Source organism: Lactuca virosa, chromosome 4 (genome assembly GCF_052849685.1).
Source record: "Lactuca virosa cultivar CGN04683 chromosome 4, Lactuca_virosa_CGN04683_v6, whole genome shotgun sequence".
In the NCBI taxonomy this organism is placed as follows: Eukaryota; Viridiplantae; Streptophyta; class Magnoliopsida; order Asterales; family Asteraceae; genus Lactuca; species Lactuca virosa.
In genome coordinates, this window is record NC_136429.1 from 61,135,756 (window position 1) to 61,158,266 (window position 22,511).

General features: G+C 37.6%; 1 protein-coding gene across 1 annotated transcript; it reads left to right on the plus strand.

The window, feature by feature from the left end:
- Positions 1 to 3,201: 3,201 nt before the first annotated feature.
- LOC145104529 (transcription factor LUX-like) lies at positions 3,202 to 21,743 on the plus strand (the record flags this gene model as incomplete). The annotated part of the gene is made up of 4 exons (XM_079041756.1): positions 3,202 to 3,715; positions 3,956 to 4,050; positions 20,938 to 21,091; positions 21,628 to 21,743. Coding segments are annotated over 4 exons (879 nt in total), but the record flags the coding sequence as incomplete, so codon positions are not given.
- Positions 21,744 to 22,511: the final 768 nt, after the last annotated feature.

Sequence of the window (22,511 nt, forward strand, 5' to 3'; positions counted from 1 at the left end):
ATGCTTTAACATGTATGATTATGAATGCAACAAACACTTTCCGTTTCCTTTTCACTTTTGCTTGAGTTCTTGCAGATTAATAATACAAATTTTAACAAGCCAATTAACAGTGATAAATACAACAAGAGTTCCATCTCCTAATTATTTGTATATACGACACATATCAACCCTAAAAACTACGGCTGAAACTATGAAATTGATTAGATGGAAAAGAAGTGAATACATACTCAAGCATCGATTAGATTTTTTGATCTCTCGAATGGTCAATGGATGAGACACATCATTTTTCTGTAGCTAACTGATGATCCACAATCAACAAACCCTTGTTGTCCAATATGTTTATGTAGTAGTTTTTGTCGAGTTTTATAGGGGTACCACAGTCATTTCTCACATATTGAATTGCCTTGGGGTCGGGGATTACATCCGGACACTTATGGAGCATGTGCTCAACATGACCCAGGTCAAGAACCGGGTCAACCTCTGGATACAAACGGTGCACCAACTTCACACATTGTGTCCTCCCCATGCTATGAGAACCTGTTTCAAGAAAACCACCATTAATTAGTTTATGAACTACATTAGCAGTATCATGATGCATGATGCATGATGGATGATGATGATCGATGATAGGTATACCTAGTAAAGCAACAACACCAGGGGGTGTCGATACCGATGTTCTTGAACCTTTCAAGAACAACAATGTCACACCCCCAAACCGGAACGGCGGAAACGTTCAGAGGTGGATGACGTCATATGCAGTATCAAAACAATTATATCATAGTAATCAGAGTAAACACAACCATTACATTGAATATATATATATATATATATATAAAGGTATTTACATATGTTTGATTCATGTTTTTATACATCAAAAGCATAAGCAAAAGTAAAGACGTGACTCTATACGCTCCGTCTTCTCAAAAGTCTGTGCGAGGTACCTGTCTACTGATTTCTTGAGAATACAAGCAGTTTTTAAAGAGTATCAGCATAAAGTTGGTGAGTTCATAAGCATGTTTTTGTATTGAAAACTTTGTCATTGAATCTGTAAAACGTTTGTATGCTTCCCAAGAAAATCTAATATTTTCTAACATATATGTTTATTACTATGTTCTGTAGTAGTGTATAATGTGTTAGTTTGTAAGTCTGGTTACCACCAACTGTATTGTATAAAATTGTTTTGAATGAAAACCCTTTGTATGAAAACCCTGACTATCTCCAGTAATGTATACGATGTTCTGTTTGAAAAATCCTGATTACCATTAGTATGTATAGTAGTTTCATTACTTAAAAATGAAACTATGAGTTGAAATCCCTGGAATCCTCCAGTTGTATTATGAACTAGTTTTATTAATAAAATAAAACTAAAGAAGAATGAAATCCCGTAAACAATAAGGTTAGTTTATACTATTGTGAGTCGTATAACCATGCTTGATATGACCTAGTGACCTTTACGACGTTCTTCAAGTGTCGGATAAATGACATTTGTCACCCCAGGCATGCCTGCCTAACTATATAGCTAGCAGTTCAGGTGTGGGATTGTCAATCCCGAATAGATCTATTCACAAATCTCAAACTCTCCCACCAGGAGACTTTGGTTATACTATGATAGGATTTAACCTGTACCCCGAAAGGTACAATTGAAGTGTTGTCTCACAATCCTGTATTAACTAGTTTACATGTAAGTCTGTATTGATCTACTGTATTTTGACCCGTGTGTATACTGTATAAGGTAATAATTATACTTAAATAATTATTAAATGTTGTACTCTTGTAGTAATGTATATCATAAACTAAATCTGTCATAGTTTATATGTTTTGCTATGTAAAACTATGAATTCGAAAAACTGTGTATTAAAAACCCAAACAATACCTATTATAGTTTGCATGTATGATGTGTACTTGTTTTACGTATTGATCTGAAAACTATGCAATTTCGACTGTAGATTGAAAAAGTCCTTTATGCTCAGCACGTTACAAAAGGGATAAAATATCTAAATATTTTATAAACATGTGGAAATTGTAAGATTGTATCAATTGCATCAGTTTTAAATGTTTTGAAATCCTTTTGTATATATGCACAAAATCATTTGTGTTTGGCTTGTACTCTCCCCCTGAAAACATTTAAAATCATAAAAGCATAGGGGTATGAACTCACAATTAGTCCTGTGAATATTTGGACAGCGAAAACTGAGAGTGAAGACCCTCGAGTTGATGTACGCGGCACTCAACGGGATCCTAATACAATTAATACATATATGTATTTTATTAGCGAAACCATTATTTATAGTGTTAGGAAAACACTTGCTTTCGGTTTATGAATGTTACCGGAACTCGATTGAATCGGAAAAGCGGGTTTGCAGCCAAGATTCACGGTGTGAAGGAGTTTGCGGCCGTGAAGGGTTTCTGGCCGTGAACTGCCCATTGAAGATTTTACGGCCTTAAACGAGTGTACGGCCTTTGAAGATTTGAAGGTTTGAATGGTGTACGACCGTAAACAGTTTGCGGTCTTTGAAGATTTGAAGATATGAAGAGTGTACGGTCATAAACTCTAGAAGAATGATGTTAGATTCGATGAAAAACGTGTTTTAGCTGCTCCAAAACAACTTCCAAAGGTGCTTCTTGATGATTTTCGGAAGAAAAAGGGTGTTTTGGTGTTTACGGTCGAGAGGTAGAGAGAGAGAGAATGAGAGAGTTTTCGGCCAAGAAAGTTCAAATGAAGGTGGGGGTCCTGTATATATAGGCTGGGGGTATGGTCGGTGGTGGGGGCCACTTGGCACTGGCCGTAAACAGGTGTACGGCCGTAAACGAGTTTACGGCCGTGAACATCACTCAGGCCGAAAACTAAAGGAAAAACTCAGTTTTTTAGCGTGATTTTGTTTCCGACTCTTATATAGAATTTGATTATATAACTAACTGATTTTCCAAACCAAAGAAATTTGATGGAACTCAATAAAATCCAAATTTTATTAACAGAAATCGGCTAACGTTAACTGAAAAAGGTTCGGGTTGTCACAAACAGTCATGGATTCATTATGATCTGGGAGGTAATGCTCTAAAATATCTACCCCAGTTTCCAGTCATTCACACGTGACCTGATCTTTCCCATTGGAAAATTTATCCAATCTCTGAACCCTAACCAAAAAATTGTTATCCTGGACCTTTAAATCGTTGAAATCGATTCAATTTGCTTACTAATTGATTGCTGTGGGAGAGGAAGTCAGAATTACCGACTTCGATGTCAGCGGTGGAGATGACAACGACCTAGTTTCGGAGTGGGAGGCTGGGTTGCCGAACGTCGACGACTTGCCGTCGTTATCACAGTTGCTGATATCGGCAGAGATGGCATCAACTTTCAGCATCACACCCGGTCCTCACCGGAGTATGATTGACGTTGACCGCGCTTCTCGTAACACAGTTTCAAGTCTCCAAATGAAATCACAACAAAATCAGGTGAATAAACTTATTGATTTTAAGTCGTTTAGTGATGATAGAGAGGAAGAAATGGTTGTTGAAGGCGATGAGACTATCGATCTAACTCCAGACAGTTCCGATTCGAGGAAATTACTTAGAGTTGATAGCGGCGGCGCTAGCGGTGGAGCTGGAGAGGAAGCTGACTCCGCTTTGCGAGCCGATGATTCTTCCACAAAGTCATTGAAAAGGATTCGTTTGGTTTGGAATCCTCAGCTGCACAGTGATAACAATGCCACTACCAGTACTAGGTTTAGGACCTAAAGTGAGGCCAAAAGGCTTGTCGACTTTAACTTCGGTCTCCTTTCAAGCACCTGTGGTTTTATATCTAAACCTCTTCCTCCTTTTACATACATGATGGTCTTCTCCCTAAAAATTATCCACACAATCCACTGAAATACGCCGCTCGTCGCCGTTGATGAGATTAAATGAGGTGGAGATGTGAACGGATATGAGTCAGAGATCAAAAATTGGTGATTTACAGGAGTGTGGAGGAGCAATGAATCAAAAAAATTAGGGAAAATCAACAGCAATGACACAATTGGTGATTCACAGGAGTGTGGAGGAGCAAAGGTGGAGGTGATACACTCCAGCGACTGAAGACGACAATAAGAATGCGACGAGATTCGGCGATTTCATCTCAAAATCTGGAATGAAGAGGTGAGATTCGGCGATTTCATCTCAAAATCTGGGATGAAGATGAACATGAGGGAGGGAGAAAGACAGTGAGAGAGAGTTGTATTTTCAAAATTAATTTTGATTAATTATTATGTATGTTAATTTTTATCCCTTAACTACCCTTGTAATTTGTTGTAAAAAGTCAATGTTACCATTGAAATGGTTAATAATTACAAATATGCCATGTTTGATCTAGGTCATTAAAAGTTTTGATCTAACGTTCCACTTTTAGTTCTCGGATTCTCGGGAAACTTTAGGTTCTCAAATGATCCTTCCTATATATATATATATATATATATATATATATATATATATATATATATATATATATATATATATATATATAAAAGTAGGTTCAAATAAAAACATAAAATAAAGTGAAAACGTGAGAACAATTCTCAGCCAATCGTTTTATTTAATTAATCTTTTAAAAAAATAATTAAAAAAATATTTTAGGTATTTGTTACCACCATTAATAACTTATTTAAATTCAAGCCATATTTTTATGGAAGGAAAGTCTATCATTTATTTGATGTTCTCTATTTCCATCAAAATAAAAGAAATTTATTCATAATTTTAGCTCAAATTTAAGAAAGGATACCATGCCTTTTGGAGTCTCGTTTCTCTATTTCGTTAAAATAAAATAAAAGAGACTACATCCTTTTTACATTTGTTTTTGGTATGTATTATCACTAAGATATTGTCTTTGAATGTTAAATATTTATTTTAAAAGTGTTAACACATGTGTGAATCTACATACTTTTCTTTCTAATTCTTAGGTAATATTAGTTTATTAGTAGCCATATATTAAAAATTAAATATAATTCTTTTATGGATATTAGTTATCATGAAAGAAAATATATTCTTAAATGCATATTAATTTGTTTTTTTTAATGATATTTTTAATATTTTATCATTAATATTGTTTGTGCCTATTTTCTATATATTCTAAATGGAAGATGATATCATTCTCATTGATATATGCTTATATTCACATATGAATAACTTTTATATTGAATATTTCATGATGAATAACTACTAGATCGTCGAACCAAAAAACAAAATGATAATCTAATATGAATTATGTCAAATCTGCAAACATGATTCAAGAAAACATTGAATTTTTAGTTCAAATTGTATTTAATAAAGTTGTATTGCTAATGAAATTTTATTGAAATTTGTTTGTCTGTTTATTGATATTGGCATTTTATAATAACGTTGCAAATAATATAATATTTTTGATATTTTAAGATGAATATGTAGTGTTCATAGTTTTTTTTACATCAAATATATTCTTTATAGAATAAGTAAAACATACTTAAGAATCTCAATTAAGCATATGAATTTGCACTAAAACATTTTGAAATTCGCTATTTTTTTACTTTTTAGAATAAAACAATTAAGTATCCATTAAAAATCTCTTAAAATAGGAAACATATATGAAATTAATAAATTAACTATTATCCCTAAAAGTACTCGGTAACCACCACTTTCCTTTTTAATCTCATTTTATTTTTGTAGTTTTATCTTTACACAATTAATTGTATATTCTAATAATAATTAAAATATTAATTGATAAATATATATTAAATAAAATGATTGGCTGAGAATTGTTCTCACATTCTCATATTATTTAGTGTTCTCATTTTAACTATCCCATATATATATATATATATATATATATATATATATATATATATATATATATATTATAGTTAAAGAGTAAATGAAATCATATTTAATCCTAAGTTGTTCCATACTCAAGAAACGTAAATAAAGCAAAGTACATTGAAAAATTAGAGTTTTAAAGACAACAATTCACATAATACTAAATTAAAATATTATAGACAACTTTTAATGTCAAGCCAATACTTAGTCGTTTATTGTTCTAGACCTACATGAGAAATCCAATCTTTTAAAAACAACTTTAAATGTATATATTATGATAGAATAAAATTGAGTCAATCTATACTATTACACATTCACATCTTCAACCTTGCAGCCTCCTCTTCAATCATTTGCTTACCACAAAAACACCCAAACATAAATGAAACCTCAGAATCTAAATAATATAAAATATATGGTCCATTAAATTCAAAGGGCTCAGATTCTACATTAACCAAGACAATAATGGAGGATAAAAGTTCATGATTGTGCTTATAATAGCATATGGGGTGCAAATTCAAGAAATGAAAAAAGGGACATACATGTTTGACTAATACAACAGTGGGTACCAGCTGCAGTAAAAGGTTGTGGTTTTACCACTCACTAATGCAAGCTCCTGATCCTTTTACATAGTAATCTTAATTTATTTTTCTGGTGTAATGGTTGGTATTTGAAAATTTCTCATATTTTATAATCTTGTTTTCCATAGTTTTATATTTATAAAATGATGTGACAAGTCCGGCTAATGCCTTTACTTGCTCTGACTGCATGCATAATAGAACTTTACATAAAAATGAATGTAAAACAAACATCCCACAGGATCTTAAATGCAAAAATTTTAAAAACCATCGAGAATTTTGTATAACTAATAAAATGAAGTCAAATATAGGATGTTAAATACCTATTTCTGTTTGAAATCTGGAAAAAAAAATTGTTGAAATGGAGATGAAAAAGGAGTCTGTAACACTATTGGAGCAAGGGCATTTATGTAAAACCAAGTTCTATTGTCTTTTCTTCATAATTTGACACCTTTTATTAGGATTCTGAGAGACTACTATATCAGTTGAAACTTTATTTGTATGTATCAATCTCACAGTGTTACAAACTCTTGATTTGTAGATAAAAGGACAAAGATCGCGATCATATTTTATATATGTTCAAGGGTAACTTGGTAATATTAAACGACAGGACTTACAACATCATTGAGCTCTTCCTAAGATGAGAAATGAAACTTCTACCAGTGTCACCATTGGTTGGGGCCCACAACTTTCCCAATGCCTTTTGTAGGGATTCAATCCCTTTTCTCTTGTCATCCATGATCGACTGGAGTTCATTCGGCCTAAAAATAAATGAATAATAAATTAACTTAAAAAGAAAATAGTGACATACCTACCAAGAGTGCGATCAGTTTCTTACCCTCTTAGCCCTCAATTTTTCAATAAATGGATCTTTGGTCGATATTCCACAAATGATCAATAAAACTTGACCGAAATTGATAAAATAAGTACAATTTTGAAAATAGAGAGGAAGTAAAAGACATGTAATTATCAAGTAAATTATACTTTAAGAAAAACTAATTCATTGTAAATTAGATTTTCTTATTCATATATTGAAAGAAGATCAGAAATGAATACTAACCAACTGAATGAGTTGATCACATTTTACATATGTTAAAATGTATCTATACAAAAATCCCATGTACAAATTTCAAAATATAAGTTGGTTTTCAAGCAATCATACAACCAAGAACATGAAGAGATTATTCAAACCTTGGATGTCATGAAATTTGATAGTGGGGTAAATGGGGTGACCATAATAACCACTATTTGGCAATCAGATAACCTAAACTCACGTCTGAAGAAACTAAAACAAATTGGAATCTGAATAGAGTTTAATATTAAGTTAGATAGTACAAGAACTTGGTATATAAGATATACAATTTGGGTAATCCTGAAGACTAGATAGAGAAATTATGGAAGAACAGGGAACAAAGGAAGTAAGGAATCAATTAATTACGTCTCAAAAGAACACTTTAAATCCCTTTTCGATAATTATTAGAGGGAAAGAAGGTTTTATGAAATACTTTCTATAAAAAGTTCGGAACGTTCTGTAAGGTCCTGAAAAGGATCTTTACCAATGATCAAGCAACAAACAATCACAATAGAAGTAGAAGAAGAAAAGAAATCAAGTTTGCACACGTTTATAGCATAAAACGTCTGGTACAACTCGACACAGTACACCGTAAACTCTCTGGTATCAACAACTAGACAAAGACCTACACATCCACTATATATACTCGACTGGGCCGCAAACTGGGTTTACGGCCGTAAACGTGTTTACGGCCGTAAACTCACTCACCGACCGTCAATAGCTAAACAACCCAAAAACACATTAAAGACTCATTAATAAACTATTACAATGAAAGCCTAGACCAAACCATTAACTAGACCCTTCAATCTCCCCCTTGGTTTGGTGCTAGCTTGGACTCAGTCTTTGTCGACCACCAGCACATCAGATTTTCCCATAGCTCTGTTCCACATCTCCTTCTTGATAATCTCAGCAACCATTGAAGTGTACTCCTTTGCGACAGACTCAAAAAGGTCTTCAGCCACCTTGATATGATGAATGGAGAGCTGATGTATATCCCACCTACCAAATTAAAGCAGATCCCTCTTGTCATATAATCGGATACAATCCTCTTTAAGCTTGATGACAACAGATGCTGAAGTTTCATCAAACACCCAGTATTCCATGGATTTGAGAGATCCATCTGGATAATTTTGAAGGACGGGAATCTGCTTTACTTGAGCAGTAGCGGGCCACATCACTGACCGAAGTGGCTGACTTGTTTTGGGATCAGTGACGCTAGGGTAAATCTTGATGATAGACTCTGCAGTCTTCATTGAAGGGAAGCCCTTAGCCACTTGATCTTCCAAAAATGTCTTGAACTGATTCGCCCTGGGATTGTTTGATGGATTTGAGAAAGGAGCATTAGACAGCTCCGTAAGATCAACCCTAGTAAAAGAGTGAAAATCGTGAGCATCTTTGTACATTTCAGTATTACCGCTCTTTCTTCTCACCATCCACATGTTCATAGTGTCATGGAATCCCCACGAAATGATTCCTGACCTATCACCATAAACGTCTCTGAAACGATGTTCTCCCAGATCCGTAAAGGTGATCTTTGATTCATCCCAGGGAGCACTATGATCTGCGCTCCTTTTGAATAGAAATTGACCCTTTTCAGCTGAATTGGCCAATTTAGCACGTTTCAATGCCACTACACTCGGAGCCTGAGCCGGTTCCTTTTTAAAACGGTCAACAATGGTGGTTGTTCTTGTAGGTTGTGGAACTATGGGAGCATCTTGATCAGGAAGATAGATCTTTGGCTCATCAACAGATGACTTGAATTTGTCGCCAAAATCTTCTTCCAGCTTCTTCTTAAGATCGTAGTAGCTAGCGGTCAACAAGCCGAAATGCGTCTGAAGATCAGTAATTTGCTTCGTCTTCAGAGATTTATCTTCAATAAGTTCGGCAACTTGAATATTGAGCTTTGCATTTTCAGTCTGAAGGTCTGCAACCTTGATATCCAGCTCAATATTTTTCTGATCTAAATCAATATTTTTCTGATTCAGAGCATCAATCTCCTTCTGAAGTCCAAGTATTGAAGGATTTTCTTCTCCTGAGCTGCCACCCCCAATAGAGATTCCTTTGCCACGTGAGGGAGGCGTTGTGAATTGTTCTTCGGCCAAATGCCTGGCTAGCCTCAAAGAAGCAGCATCATGTTCTGGCCTGGGAGGAGAGAAACCCATGGGGAAGGAAGAGCCACCAGCTTCATAGAAGGTACTAGGACCTTCACTGACGGGTTCAGATGAAACGATAATAGGAGTTGTTGTTGTTGGAGTTGTAAAGCTTTGAAATACACCCAAATCAGGAATTCCCTGTCTAGGGTCAAGTCTTCGTCTTTTTATTGGAGGTTGAGAGGCTTGTGAAGTTGTGCGATCACTTTCCAATAGCTCAGATGTAGGTAAAACAACATCAAGGGGAGGAATCCTTGACACTGTCACCATGGGAATTGCTATTTCCACCATTGGATTGGTAAGAGGAGGCGTGGCTTCGAGAACGTCTTCATTTTCCCTTATCTCTGTTGCTGGATGAGCAACTTCATCGATATTGTCAAGTAGTGTGTTGAGGTTTTCACCGGTCATGAAGTCTTCATTACTACCAAAATTTAGAGGAATTTCATCGTTATCGAATCCTGTGAGATCGAGGTCTTCATACAAATCAGTCTCCGTTCCAGTTTTAGAAGACCCCTTGTTATAATCACTTTGGACCTGAGCAGATGTCAGTTCATGTTCCTCAGCTACTTGTGCATTAGCAGCTGGAGTTTCTTCTTCATCAGCACGATCTGACACTATAATAACATCATCTTCCGAAATGACTCTCTCAGAAGAAGTGGGCTCAGATGACATTTTGTCTGACGTTCCATGAGATTCGGAAGATTCATTTATCTCAGCAAATTTTCCGAATTTCACAAGAGAATGTAATCCTTGGAAGACGACCTTGCCCTTGCGATTCTGCTTAATAAGACCAATAGTGTGGGGGCCTAATGACTTTATATCCAGTGTGTCTACCTCTTTGACCATCTCAGGAAATTGGGTGTCAATGAACATCTGAATAAACCTAGGGTACAGCAAGAAGGCATCTCTGGTCTCCCGGCTTATAGCGTTGATGTTTACCAAGAACTCATCCAATATGAACTTTGAGAAATTGAATTTGATACCAGCAGCCAGTGAAACAATTGCCCCTGTGTTCCTGAGTGAGATTTCATCAGCACCTGATCTTCTGCCCGAGATACAGCTCACGAACACATGCGCCAAAAATCTTCAGTAGGGTGGCAGAAGCTTTTTCACCATGGGAGGGTAGATGCCTTCATACCCCATCTTCTTGAGAATCTTTTGTACATCATCAATCCCGATTTCAGTAGGAAAATCAGGTTGATCATTAATCAGCAATGTTTCTCTGATGAACTGCTCAGTGATTGTAATCTTGCATCCTTTCACAATAGCATCAATGGTAACTGATCCTTTTTCTGATGTCATCTTAGCAGTCTGCCAGAACTCCCACACATTTTTCTGATAGATGACTGGATTCACAGTAATGGCAAAGGCCAGGCAGCATTCTCTCAGTCTGTATATCATCGACCTGAAATCTCCATGAGCAGCAGGAGGGTCATCCAGTACAATTGTCAGGTTATGCATGTCAACAAACTTAAGACTTGCGATTGATCTACACTAAACCATGCCAAGTAAGAAAACAAAGTATTTAAACAATTAAAGCTTTAAGTTTTCTTAATTAATCAATATCATTTTGGCCTTAAAAAGAAATATTTTGATAAAAAATTTGGAGTTTACGGTCAAACATGGTCAAAGTTGGGTTTACGGTTCAAATAGGGTTTACGGTCAAAATGGTCAAAGTGGGGTTTACGGTCCAGATTGGGTTTACGACCGTAAACCCACTGCAGTAGTCTCCTGAACGTAAACGAAGTTTACGGTCGTAAGCTCCAAAAGGAGTTTACGGTCGTAAGCTCTTAGACCGTAAGCTCAGACCATTTACGGTCGTAAGCCCTCCCTAAACCGTAAACGTCGATGAACACAAAAACCTCGATTAATCCTCCAGTTTCAGTCGAATCGATGAACAAACCACATATCCTCAGTCGGTTTTAGCATACCTTTGATGTGGACTAAACGATTTTACAAAATCTCACAAAAAAATTTCGAGGATGAGAGAGAGTGGAGAGAGTTTGCGACCGGAAGGAAGAAAGGGGAGGTGGAAAGGGTTTACAGCAGTAAACTCCACCTTTTATACCTCCTTTGAATTTTACATGTCTCCCATACAGTATAAGGCACAGCCCAAATCCCCATTAATTTTTCAAAAATAAAGCCTTTTGAGGATTTTTTTAAAATTAAAATAAAATTAAAATTAAACTAAAAGTAAAATAAAATAAAACAATTTCTAAAATTTAAGAATTAAAGAATTAAAAAAGATTAAATTTTTGACAATTATAAAAATAAAATAAAATAAAATAAAATAAAAATAAAATTGAGATAAGATAAACGCAGACTAAAATTTATCTCGACAATCACGAAGTATAATTTTGTGACACAGGGATCAAAGTTGTTAGACAGCCTTAATCCACTTGTCGGTACCTTTATCATCATGTCTTTGTCTGGTCGATCGCTGGTATTGTGGTCCACTTAAACACAAAAAATTGTGACAGAATTAGGACATACCATTAGTTACAAGACAAAGTGATCCTAAGTTCCTAGATAATATTTCTTAAGGACCATTCAGCTGACGACGACCAGGGATATTGTTGTCCGCCTAAATTGAGCAGCGAGATCTACAGACAATCTGTAAGTGTTCAGTTTTTAGTTGTACCAGAACATGTTTCCCGCTTCCTGATATGCTCCAGTAATCAAGGACTTCCAGAATACTCCTTACATCGGGTGAGCAGACAATTATTAAGATAGAAGATAGATTTAGAATGCATATGCTATACACCGAGGTTGGATCTCTTCCAATCACGCAGAGGGTAAAACATATGACTAACTGAAGTTTTAGAGGGATTGAGAAAAAGAATGATGCATATACTGTGTACCAGGTCGGATTATGAGTCACGCAAAGGAGACAGTATATGGCTAACAGATAGAAAGAATTGCATAGATAGAAGATGTAGAGAAATAGAATTGCATATGTTGCAGTCCAGGTCGGATGTATTTAAATCACGCAGAGGAGGCAACATATGACCAACAGATAGAGAGAAAGAAAATAATCTTCTACAGACCTAATTTATCGGAATTCCCCAGTCACCCCATGAATACCGGAATTAAGGACAGAATCTGCACATCGAGGAAAAGTTAATCCACAGTTCCGGATACGAGTTCTTTAGTGTAACCAGTAGATTCCCGTGTTTATCTCCCTGCTCAACCTATCCGAGCGTCGCATTGTCAGGCTAAACGGATCTAACTAGATCAAGATTTGTCAAGTCTATGAATTCTTTAAGTTCAACTCTGCCTAGTCAAGTCCATTTAGAATCTTTCATGCCTACCAGCGCATCAAACACAGAGCATAGACAATTTAATTTTGGGTACGTTACACAGACTCAGATTGCCTGTTATCACTTGATAATATCACTTCCCAGTACCATATCTACAAGCAAAACTGTTAGCGACAATATTTTTTATTTTTCTGAATTTTTAATGTTTTTGGATTTTTGAATGTTTTTGAAAAAAATGAAACAGAAACAAAATGTTTTTGGATTTTTTAAATTTTCAATTTTTTGTTTGGTTTTTGTTTATTTCTCCCCCTAAATTTGTCCATGGGTGAGAATGAAATCACTAAAATGCGCAAATTTAAACTAACCTAATTAATAACAAAAATTTAATCCTCAAAACGAATCATTTTCAAAAATCCCACAAGCACATCGAATCGAGCTTTATTAAAAGGCTTGGTGAACAGATCCGCCACATTATTGGCAGTGGGAACCTGTTCTAGCCGGATGAGCGAGCGCTCATAACAATCTCTGATAAAATAAATTTTGATATCAATGTGCTTGGTTTTGGAATGTTGGACATGATTTTTAGTAATTTGAATTGCGGCCTCATTATCACAGTGAATGGGGGTTTCTAGATAATTCAAACCGTAGTCCAACAGCTGATGTTGGATCCAGATAACTTGAGAACAGCAGGCAGATGCAACAACGTATTCCGCTTCTGCCGTTGAGGTGGAGACGGTATGCTGTTTCTTGCACTGCCACGACACCAGTCTATCTCCAAGGAATTAGCACCCTCCTGATGTAGATTTCCTGTCAAGCTCACAGCCTCCATAATTACTGTCAGCAAAAGCATATAAATCAAATTCAGAATTCTTCGGACACCAAAGACCCAATTTTGGGCTGCCTTTGATATACCGAAAAATCCTTTTGACAGCAATAAGATGTGAAAGTTTAGGATTAGCCGGATAGCGAGCGCATTGACAAACTGCAAACATGATGTTGGGACGACTTGCAGTAAGATACATCAACGAACCGATCATCGATCTGTAGTGTGTCTGATCTACGGATTCGCCATCAATATCTGGATTCAGCAGGGGTCTTTCAGCCATTGGTGTCGATGCAGGTTTTGCGTCTTGAAACCCGAACTTCTCAAGAATATCCTCCACATACTTAGCTTGATGTAGCAGGATTCCGGTTGAATTTTGTTTGACCTGAAGCCCCAGAAACATGGTCATTTCACCCAGTGAACTCATCTCAAACCGCTTTTTCATCACGCCTTCAAACTCTTTGTATAGCTGTGGACTGGTAGACCCGAAGATAATGTCGTCAACGTAGATCTGGACTAGAATCTGATCATTACCAACATGCTTGATGAATAAAGTTTGATCAATAATGTCGCGAGAGTATCCATGCTCGAGCAAGTGCTTTGTTAGAGTCGCATACCATGCTCGAGGAGCTTGATATAACCCATACAACGCCTTGTCCAACTTGTAAACATGATTAGGAAACTTTGAGTTAACGAACCCAGGGGGTTGATCAACGTAGATTTCTTCCTTCACCTTGCCATACAAGAAGGCAGTCTTGACATCCATTTGGTAAACCGTGAATTTCATGTAGGAAGCATATGCAAGGAAGATACGAATAGCCTCCAAACGAGCCACGGGAGCATAAAACTCAGTATAATCAAGACCCTCAACTTGTCGAAACCCGTGAACCACTAACCTTACTTTATTGCGCACTATTACACCAGAATCATCCTGCTTGTTTTGATAGACCCATCGTGTGTCAAGAGACCTTTTGCCCTTTGGTAACTCAACCAATTTCCAAACCCCGAGCTTTTCAAACTGATTTAGTTCTTCATGCATCGCATCTACCCAGCTGGGCTCATTGAAAGCCATTTCAACGTTTTTGGGTTCTATTTGAGATATAAAGCAAGAATAGAGACATGCATTGACATCTCCACTCTGACTTCTGGTTTTAACTCCGTCACCAGCTGGCCAATGACGTTATCGATCGGATGATCGCATTGAATTCTTGACGGTATGTCTTGGCTGATGTCATTGAGTGAAATAGGAAGAGTGTGGATGTTGAAACCTCCATCATTTGCTGATTGATCCACATTAGATGAATCTGCTACAAACTCATTAGCAATTTCTTCAGGAAAGAGTAGTTCCGTAAAAGTTGGAGTGACAGCGGAAGCATCTCTAGACATGAACTCTCTTTCAACAGGGGTAAGAGGTGTAGCATCAGCATCAGGAGTTCCGTTTTGAACTTTAGACTCTGGACTATCAAGTCGATCAGATGACTCCCCCTCAGGTGGAGCAGAGGACTCCCCCTTAACCGTTGGAGGTCTGTAAACAACTTCTTCATCTTCGTCTTCAGAAACAATCTTCGAACCAGAAGAGGATCCATTTGAGCCATCTGAAGACACATTTAAGGATTTGAAAAGCGACATGTAGTCAAATAACCAGTCAGGACCCACTCGAGCGTCTGTTTCATTCTCCTCTAACCAGCGCACATCATAGGATTCGACAATCTGCTTAGTCTTCTTGTTGTAAACCCTATACGTGGTGCGCGCAGCATATCCTATGAAATAACAATCATCGACTTTGGCATTGAATTTAGGGTTGGATTCCAAGTGAAGAAGGGTGCAAGGGCAGCCAAATACACGGAAATGGCTGACTGAAGGCTTGTGTCCATAGAGAATCTCGTACGGTGTCTTCATCTATGCTTTGTTGATTAGAAGACGATTCTGCACGTAGCAAGCAGTGTTAATCGCCTCGGCCCAAAAGAAAACAGGTAATTTTGAATCACAAAGCATTGTCCTTGCAGCGTCCTTTAAAGTTCTATTTCTCCTTTTAGCAACACCGTTTTGTTGAGGCGTGTGAGCAGAGCTGTATTGACGCACGATCCCCTTTTCTGCGCAAAAATGGTCAAGAACCGCATTGTTGAACTCAGTTCCATTGTCAGTACGAAGCGCCTTCACCTGGTTGTTGGTTTGATTCTCAATCATCACAATGAACTTCTTTATCAGATCAACAACCCCAACTTTGTTGGATAAGAAGAAGACCTACGTAAAACGAGAGAAATCATCGATCACAACTAGACAGTACGAACTTCTTTTGATGCTCAGGACGTTGACCGGACCAAATAAGTCCATATGCAATAATTGGAGCACCTGACTGATTGAGTTAACTTGCTTTGGCAGGTGTGGTTTTCTATGATGTTTTCCTTGGGCACAGGACACACACTTCTCAAATGTAATAAAGTCTCTGACAGGTAAGCCTCGGACCATCTCATTCTTAGCAAGGCGATTCAGGTTTTTCGCGTTAGCATGACCGAGTCGTCGGTGCCACAACATCGCATTTTGTTCGGACACTTTTGAAAATAGGCAAGTGACTTGTTCAGGTATGTTACTGTTTATGTCAATAATGTAAGCATTCCCATCCCGCTTAGATTTGACAAGAATCCACTCTTCCGAAATGACAATGCCTGGCTTGAGAATCATGCATTCTTTATCGGTAAAATGGGTAGAATAACCTTTGTCGCAAATTTGGGAAACACTCAACAAGCTATGCTTTAACTCAGGAGCAAAGTTGACATTTTCAAAGCTTAGCACTCCATTTGTAACGGTTCCTCTCTAAGTGATCTTGCCACCATCTCCGCCCGCGAAGGAAACATACCCCCCATTAAAAGATTGAATGTTGCTCAATTGGGAGATGTCTCCTGTCATATGCCGGGAGCAGCCGCTGTCGACGTACCAAGGACGGACGACATTCCTCCGCAACTGTCCCTGCAAAATGAGCGGGATCATTTAGATTTGGGAACCCAGGTCATCACTGTCCTGGGTTTCCTTTTCGCTTTCTCTGATTTATCTTTTAATGTTTTCAAATTAGGATCCTCATTCCTAATTACTTCAGAGGATGGTGATGATGGATTGGAAATTGATTTGGGCATCCAATGATATTTAGGTTTTATAACATTCTCAGGTGGTTTTGAAATAAGTTTCTTATTAGTTTGCACTGAGCCTCTGGATGTTCTACCAGAAGTGGTTGAAGATCCATAATTGCTTTTTGACAAAACCGATCTTGGCGGAGCCTTGTTCGGTTTTGGCAAACTATTTGGAGCTTTGTTATTAAAAACCTTTTTATTCTTTTGAAAAACAACCCTTTTCTATTTCGATCATCTTTCCTATCATCATTTCGAGAACGAGTTCTTGAGGATTTTCTAATTAAAGACCTTCCTCGAGATTCGTTCTCTCCTCTTGGTGACATATAGTTCACAAAGATCCTATTTTGACAATTCCTAGCTATATGACTACCAACACCACAATTAAAACAAATATGTTTATTATTTGAACTTGTACTGCATTTCTCAGATTTATTTTCTTGACAGACACTATTACTCTTCTCAGAAGAACATGCATGAGAAATAGGTTGTGAGATAAGTGAGGGTGCCTCAGATGGTGTGACTTGTGGAATTGATGGGTTTTCATGAGAATCACAAGCATCAGAATTACCAAACAGTTCATCAAACATATCAAAGAAATTAAGTTCAACAGTAGCAGATGTGGAAACATCACACGAAACATTCTCAGTCTTAACATCAGAAACAAAAACTTTTTCATTTGAAACAAAAATATCAGAATCAGAAACAGAAATAGAAACAGATTCTCCAACTTCACGCGTGGCCTGATCTAAGGGTTGATCTGCAGGGGAAGTAGAAATATTAGTACTTTCAACATTAATAAATCCGCCTGAAACGAAACCAGACGACTTGCCATAAACCATAAATGGTTCGTTGGCAATCTTATCCTTGGATAGGGGTTGATACTGATATGTATGATTATAAGGAGGAGGTACACTATCATATCCTAAACCCTTTTGTTGGTTTCGTTTGAACTGCATGCAGTGATCAATCATGTTGGCAACTACCTCGCTTGATCCATCAAATTTTCTAAAATCAAAATTTGCAGTTTCAAATTGTCTTTTTAATGTATCAAGCTCGGTAATTAACTCATCATTTTGTCTCTTAACATAATCATAAAGTTCACATTTTTCACTGTACTCTGTTTGAATTCTTTTAAAATCTTTTATTTTTGTTCTAACTGGGCCTTAAGGGGTTTTTGTCCTTTCCTAAGTTGATAGCCCTCATATCTAAGGTCCTCTACTTCTCTACGTAATAATTGAATTTCATCATGAAGAAGTTTAACATATTCATTACAAGCCTGAGAACAAGACGGTAGATTTACCTCACTTTTCCTGGGCTCGGAAGTATAAGACACCATTAGAGCAAACTGCAGCTCCATCATTTCTGCTTCAGGATCAGCTGCATCATTCTTCAGGGGATCATCATCAATTTGAGCTAGGTGAGCGTTTTCTGGCCCTGAAATATTCAAAGCCTGAATCTGGTCCTCCCAGTCAAAGGACTGAGCGACCATAGCAGTTTCACCATGAACCGCAGCACCTGCACGATTATTTCCCACTGCAACCATTGTCCTGTTGTTGTTCATCCTACGATCTGGCTTTGGACACTCACGAGCAAAATGACCCGGCTCGTGGCATTTGAAACATCGCAGCATGCCCTTGTTGAATCCCACCTTCTTGTCAGCATTCATGCCCCAGTTGTTCTTCCCTGTCTTCTTAGCAAACTGCTTGGCCCTGAAAACAGCCATAGCAATCTGCCATGTAATGTCCATCTCTTCCACGTCTGCTGGATGAATCTGATCCAGGTCAGCAAATGATAGCTGAGGTAGAAGCTCTCCAGCTACAAAGGCATTGTAGCAGTTAACAAGCCCAGTGGCTAGAGCCAGTTTTTCATCAGTGTCTTTCGTGTTTGAGGAAGAGGCTACAACTGGCACATTTGGAAGGGGAATAGCTTGTGGAGTGACAAATGGTTGGCTTTGAGGATGAGGAATGGATGATGCAGAAGCGAAGGTCTGAATCTGAGGTTGTTGAGCAGCAAATACTTGACCTGAGGAAGTCATGATTGATGAGAGAGCATTGTTGGATGAGATTCCAAGATTCGCAGTAGTGTACGAGTTCACATGGTTAATTTCTCTCTGTTTGTCATCAATATCACAAGCTTTGATGATCGCCATGATTTCACCAAGAGTGAGGCGATTTAGATCCTTGGTCTTGTTAATCACAACAACATTCATATCCCATGATCTAGGAAGAGCATTCAGAAGCTTCTTGTTAATTTCTGACTTGGTCAAGAAAATCCCAGATATATTCATGTCAGTGGTGAGAGTTGTGAACCGCTGCAGCTGTGCCTCAAGAGTCTCTCCGGGAATGTAGTTGAACATATTGAACTTTTGTCTCAACATGTCCTGGCGACTCTCCTTCATATATTCATTGCCTTCATATACCTCAATTAGGGCTTCCCACAAATCCTTAGCTGAAGTATACTCTCGGAAACCTTGAGCAATATCAGGAGATAATGCCATGGTTAGAGTGGCTAAAGCCCTTTCCTGCTCTTCAACTTTCTCAAGCTCTTCATCTGTGTAATTCTCAACAGCTTTATCAATCACTTGACCTCCAACTGTCATAGTGATTCTAACAGGGCCTCTAAGAATGCTTCTCCAGACTTTAAAGTCCTTCATTTTAATATACTTTTCAATCCTGTATTTCCACTCAGGAAAACCATCTGCAGACATTAATCTTGGAATGCGCATAGTTGTGCCCATGACAGTATCAAGTTCGTGAAAATGAGTTTGACTTTGAGATTCCATTTGAAATGAAAGCAAATTAAAGTCAGAAAAAAGTTTACGGTTGATGATCATGAGATTATGACCGTAAACTGCATTTACGGTTAATGAGTTTACGACCGTAAACTGGGTTTACGGTTGAAGTGTTTACGACCGTAAACTGGGTTTACGTTTGAAGTGTTTACGACCGTAAACTGGGTTTACGGTTTGGATGATTACGGTTTGGACGTTTACGGTTTAAGCGTTTACGGTTATTGAAGCTTAGTTTACGGTTAATGAAGATTCACAGTTTACGGTTATTTAAGGTTCTTGAGTTTACAGCCGTAAAGAGAGTTTACGGTCGGCAGTAAACTCCCAGAAGATCTTCAAAAACACATTTTTGGTGTAGATTCGGTCCCTTTAACCACGAAAACACTAAAACCAATCTCGAACAATAAGGAATGTCAGTCTAAACAGCCGAAAACTCGATTGAATGAATCTTTGACACTGGTTTTTGCTCTGATACCAATTGTAAGGTCCTAAAAAGGATCTTTACCAATGATCAAGCAACAAACAATCACAATAGAAGTAGAAGAAGAAAAGAAATCAAGCTTACACACGTTTATAGCATAAAACGTCTGGTACAACTCGACACAGTACACCGTAAACTCTCTGGTATCAACAACTAGACAAAGACCTACACATCCACTATATATACTCGACTGGGCCGCAAACTGGGTTTACGGCCGTAAACGTGTTTACGGCCGTAAACTCACTCACTGACCGTAAATAGCTAAACAACCCAAAAACACATTAAAGACTCATTAATGAACTATTACAATGAAAGCCTAGACCAAACCATTAACTGGACCCTTCACGATCTTTTTGATCTGCGATTAGCGAACATTTATAAGATAACAATCGAAAAACTTCAAACCTGTGCTCATTATTTTGGAGTTCGTCAATGAAGGTGCAATGACCTGTGCTCATCATTACCGAGTTCGTCAAGTTCTAGCTTCTTATGGTACTTTATGATAGACTGTTTAGCCAGATGTGACATCACTCTAGAGGATTCCTTAATCAACTCTTCAATGTTCTGTTCATAAATGTATTGAGATACATAAACCAAAATTGAAACCTAACACAACAAAGCGATTGACAGATTCAATCAATAATGGCAAAACATAGGGTTTAAGAAACAAATTAAAATATGGAAGGACAATTATTAGAACGGAAGTAGTTTCATAAAAGGGAGAGAATTGCACCTGGATTCGAGGTCGCAGAAGGGAGAATCGATTGAAGCAAACTCTTATATAGCCGAAACAGTTACCGAAAACTACTTGATTTCTAGCAATCATGGAATAAAATTGATTTGCAGTTTCTGGATTCAATCTTGATGGAGGTTGAGGAACGTGGGAATGAGAAGTGGGAAGTTGAAGACGAAGCTGCAATTAAGCGGGAAAAACCTTTGAACGTGGGGGAGAAGAAGGAGGAATCGGGGAGGAGCTATAGACAGAAACCTGAGATTAACCGTAAATATGGACTTATTGTGGCCAAGATTAGAAGTCGAGTAGAGTTTGAAGGGCTGAGATATGTTGGACGTCCATAGTATAAAGAATAGGCATCTATTTTATCTTCCTATTTTCCTAAATTGTTGTTTTCCTTTTTTTCCTTCCGCGGTTACGAGCTGTTTGGTTAAGATTATGACTTTTTATAAGGATTTTTCAATTTATAGCTTATAAGTTATAAGCTAATAAACTAGGGACTTACTTATAAATTCACTGCAACGGTGTTTCTCTCTGATGGATTTGATTTCGGTTCTTTTTCGCTTGGATTCGGTGATCTACGATTCCCTCTATGGAAACTCAGTTGACTATGGTGATGAACTTCATGTCAGAAGAAGGTTCCCGCCGAGGCTAGGAAGGACTAGTTGTCTTCCAGTGAATCGTTATTGACTTTTATTTTTGCGGCCTAAGTGCTATGATTGGAAAATCAATTGTTTTTGGGCTAAGATTAGATTTTCATTCATCTATTTTTCTTGGTTTGTGAAAATTCAATTGATAAATAGAATTGTCGGAAAGAGGAAGAGGCAATCAATATCGAGACGGCGACCTCCGTCTCTTGAAGATGAAGTTGCCACTGCTTCGATTTTATGATAGATGGAGGTCGGTTGCAATTTTTTAACACCATGAAACCTTCTTAAATAAAGAAGAAAGTTTTTACATAGACGTAGCGGGTAAACGAGCAACAAGCTGTGCAGCAACCCCTTTTTGGATGGCAAAACTAATTCTTTTAAAAACGAAATCTATAGATATTGGAGTCATAACATTATTATGCATGACCCGTTGGACTCTATTGAGTAGCTCCACAGCTTCTGGCGCAAGGAAACCGAAAGTATCAAATGCAAAGGGTATAAACGTGTGTTGATTTTCCATAAACTCTTTCTCATGTTTTGCCACTTTGCTTGATGCCTCTTTTAAAGCAGCTTGCCCCACAGTGAAAATCCCACTCCCCAGGCCTACAAGAGGGGAAACCCATGTTAGATCCACGCGTGCATGTTTTCCTCCAGCCCATCCAAATACTAAAACATCAGCTGGTCTAAGTGTTGATCTTTATTCCAATGGGTCAGTCAGAAAATTCATAGGTGCCTCTTTCTTGGCAGAAACCCCAGCGCACCTAAATATGTCGAAAAGAACATCCCTAACCAGATCGTGTCAGTACTTGAAACCCGGGAGCTCTTTACAGTGAACCGCATGCTCCCCAAAGGAGTTCAAGCATGCCTTGTGACAAACAGGGCAAGTCTCGTCAGCCGGAAATAAAGGGATCATAAGGCGATACTCGAGGATGACATGATACTCCACTGGCGACATATGTTGGCCCAGACTGTCAATAAGAATAGTCATAAGAAAATCCTGAGCATGTGGGGCCCTTAGACACTCAAAAATTGCTTTC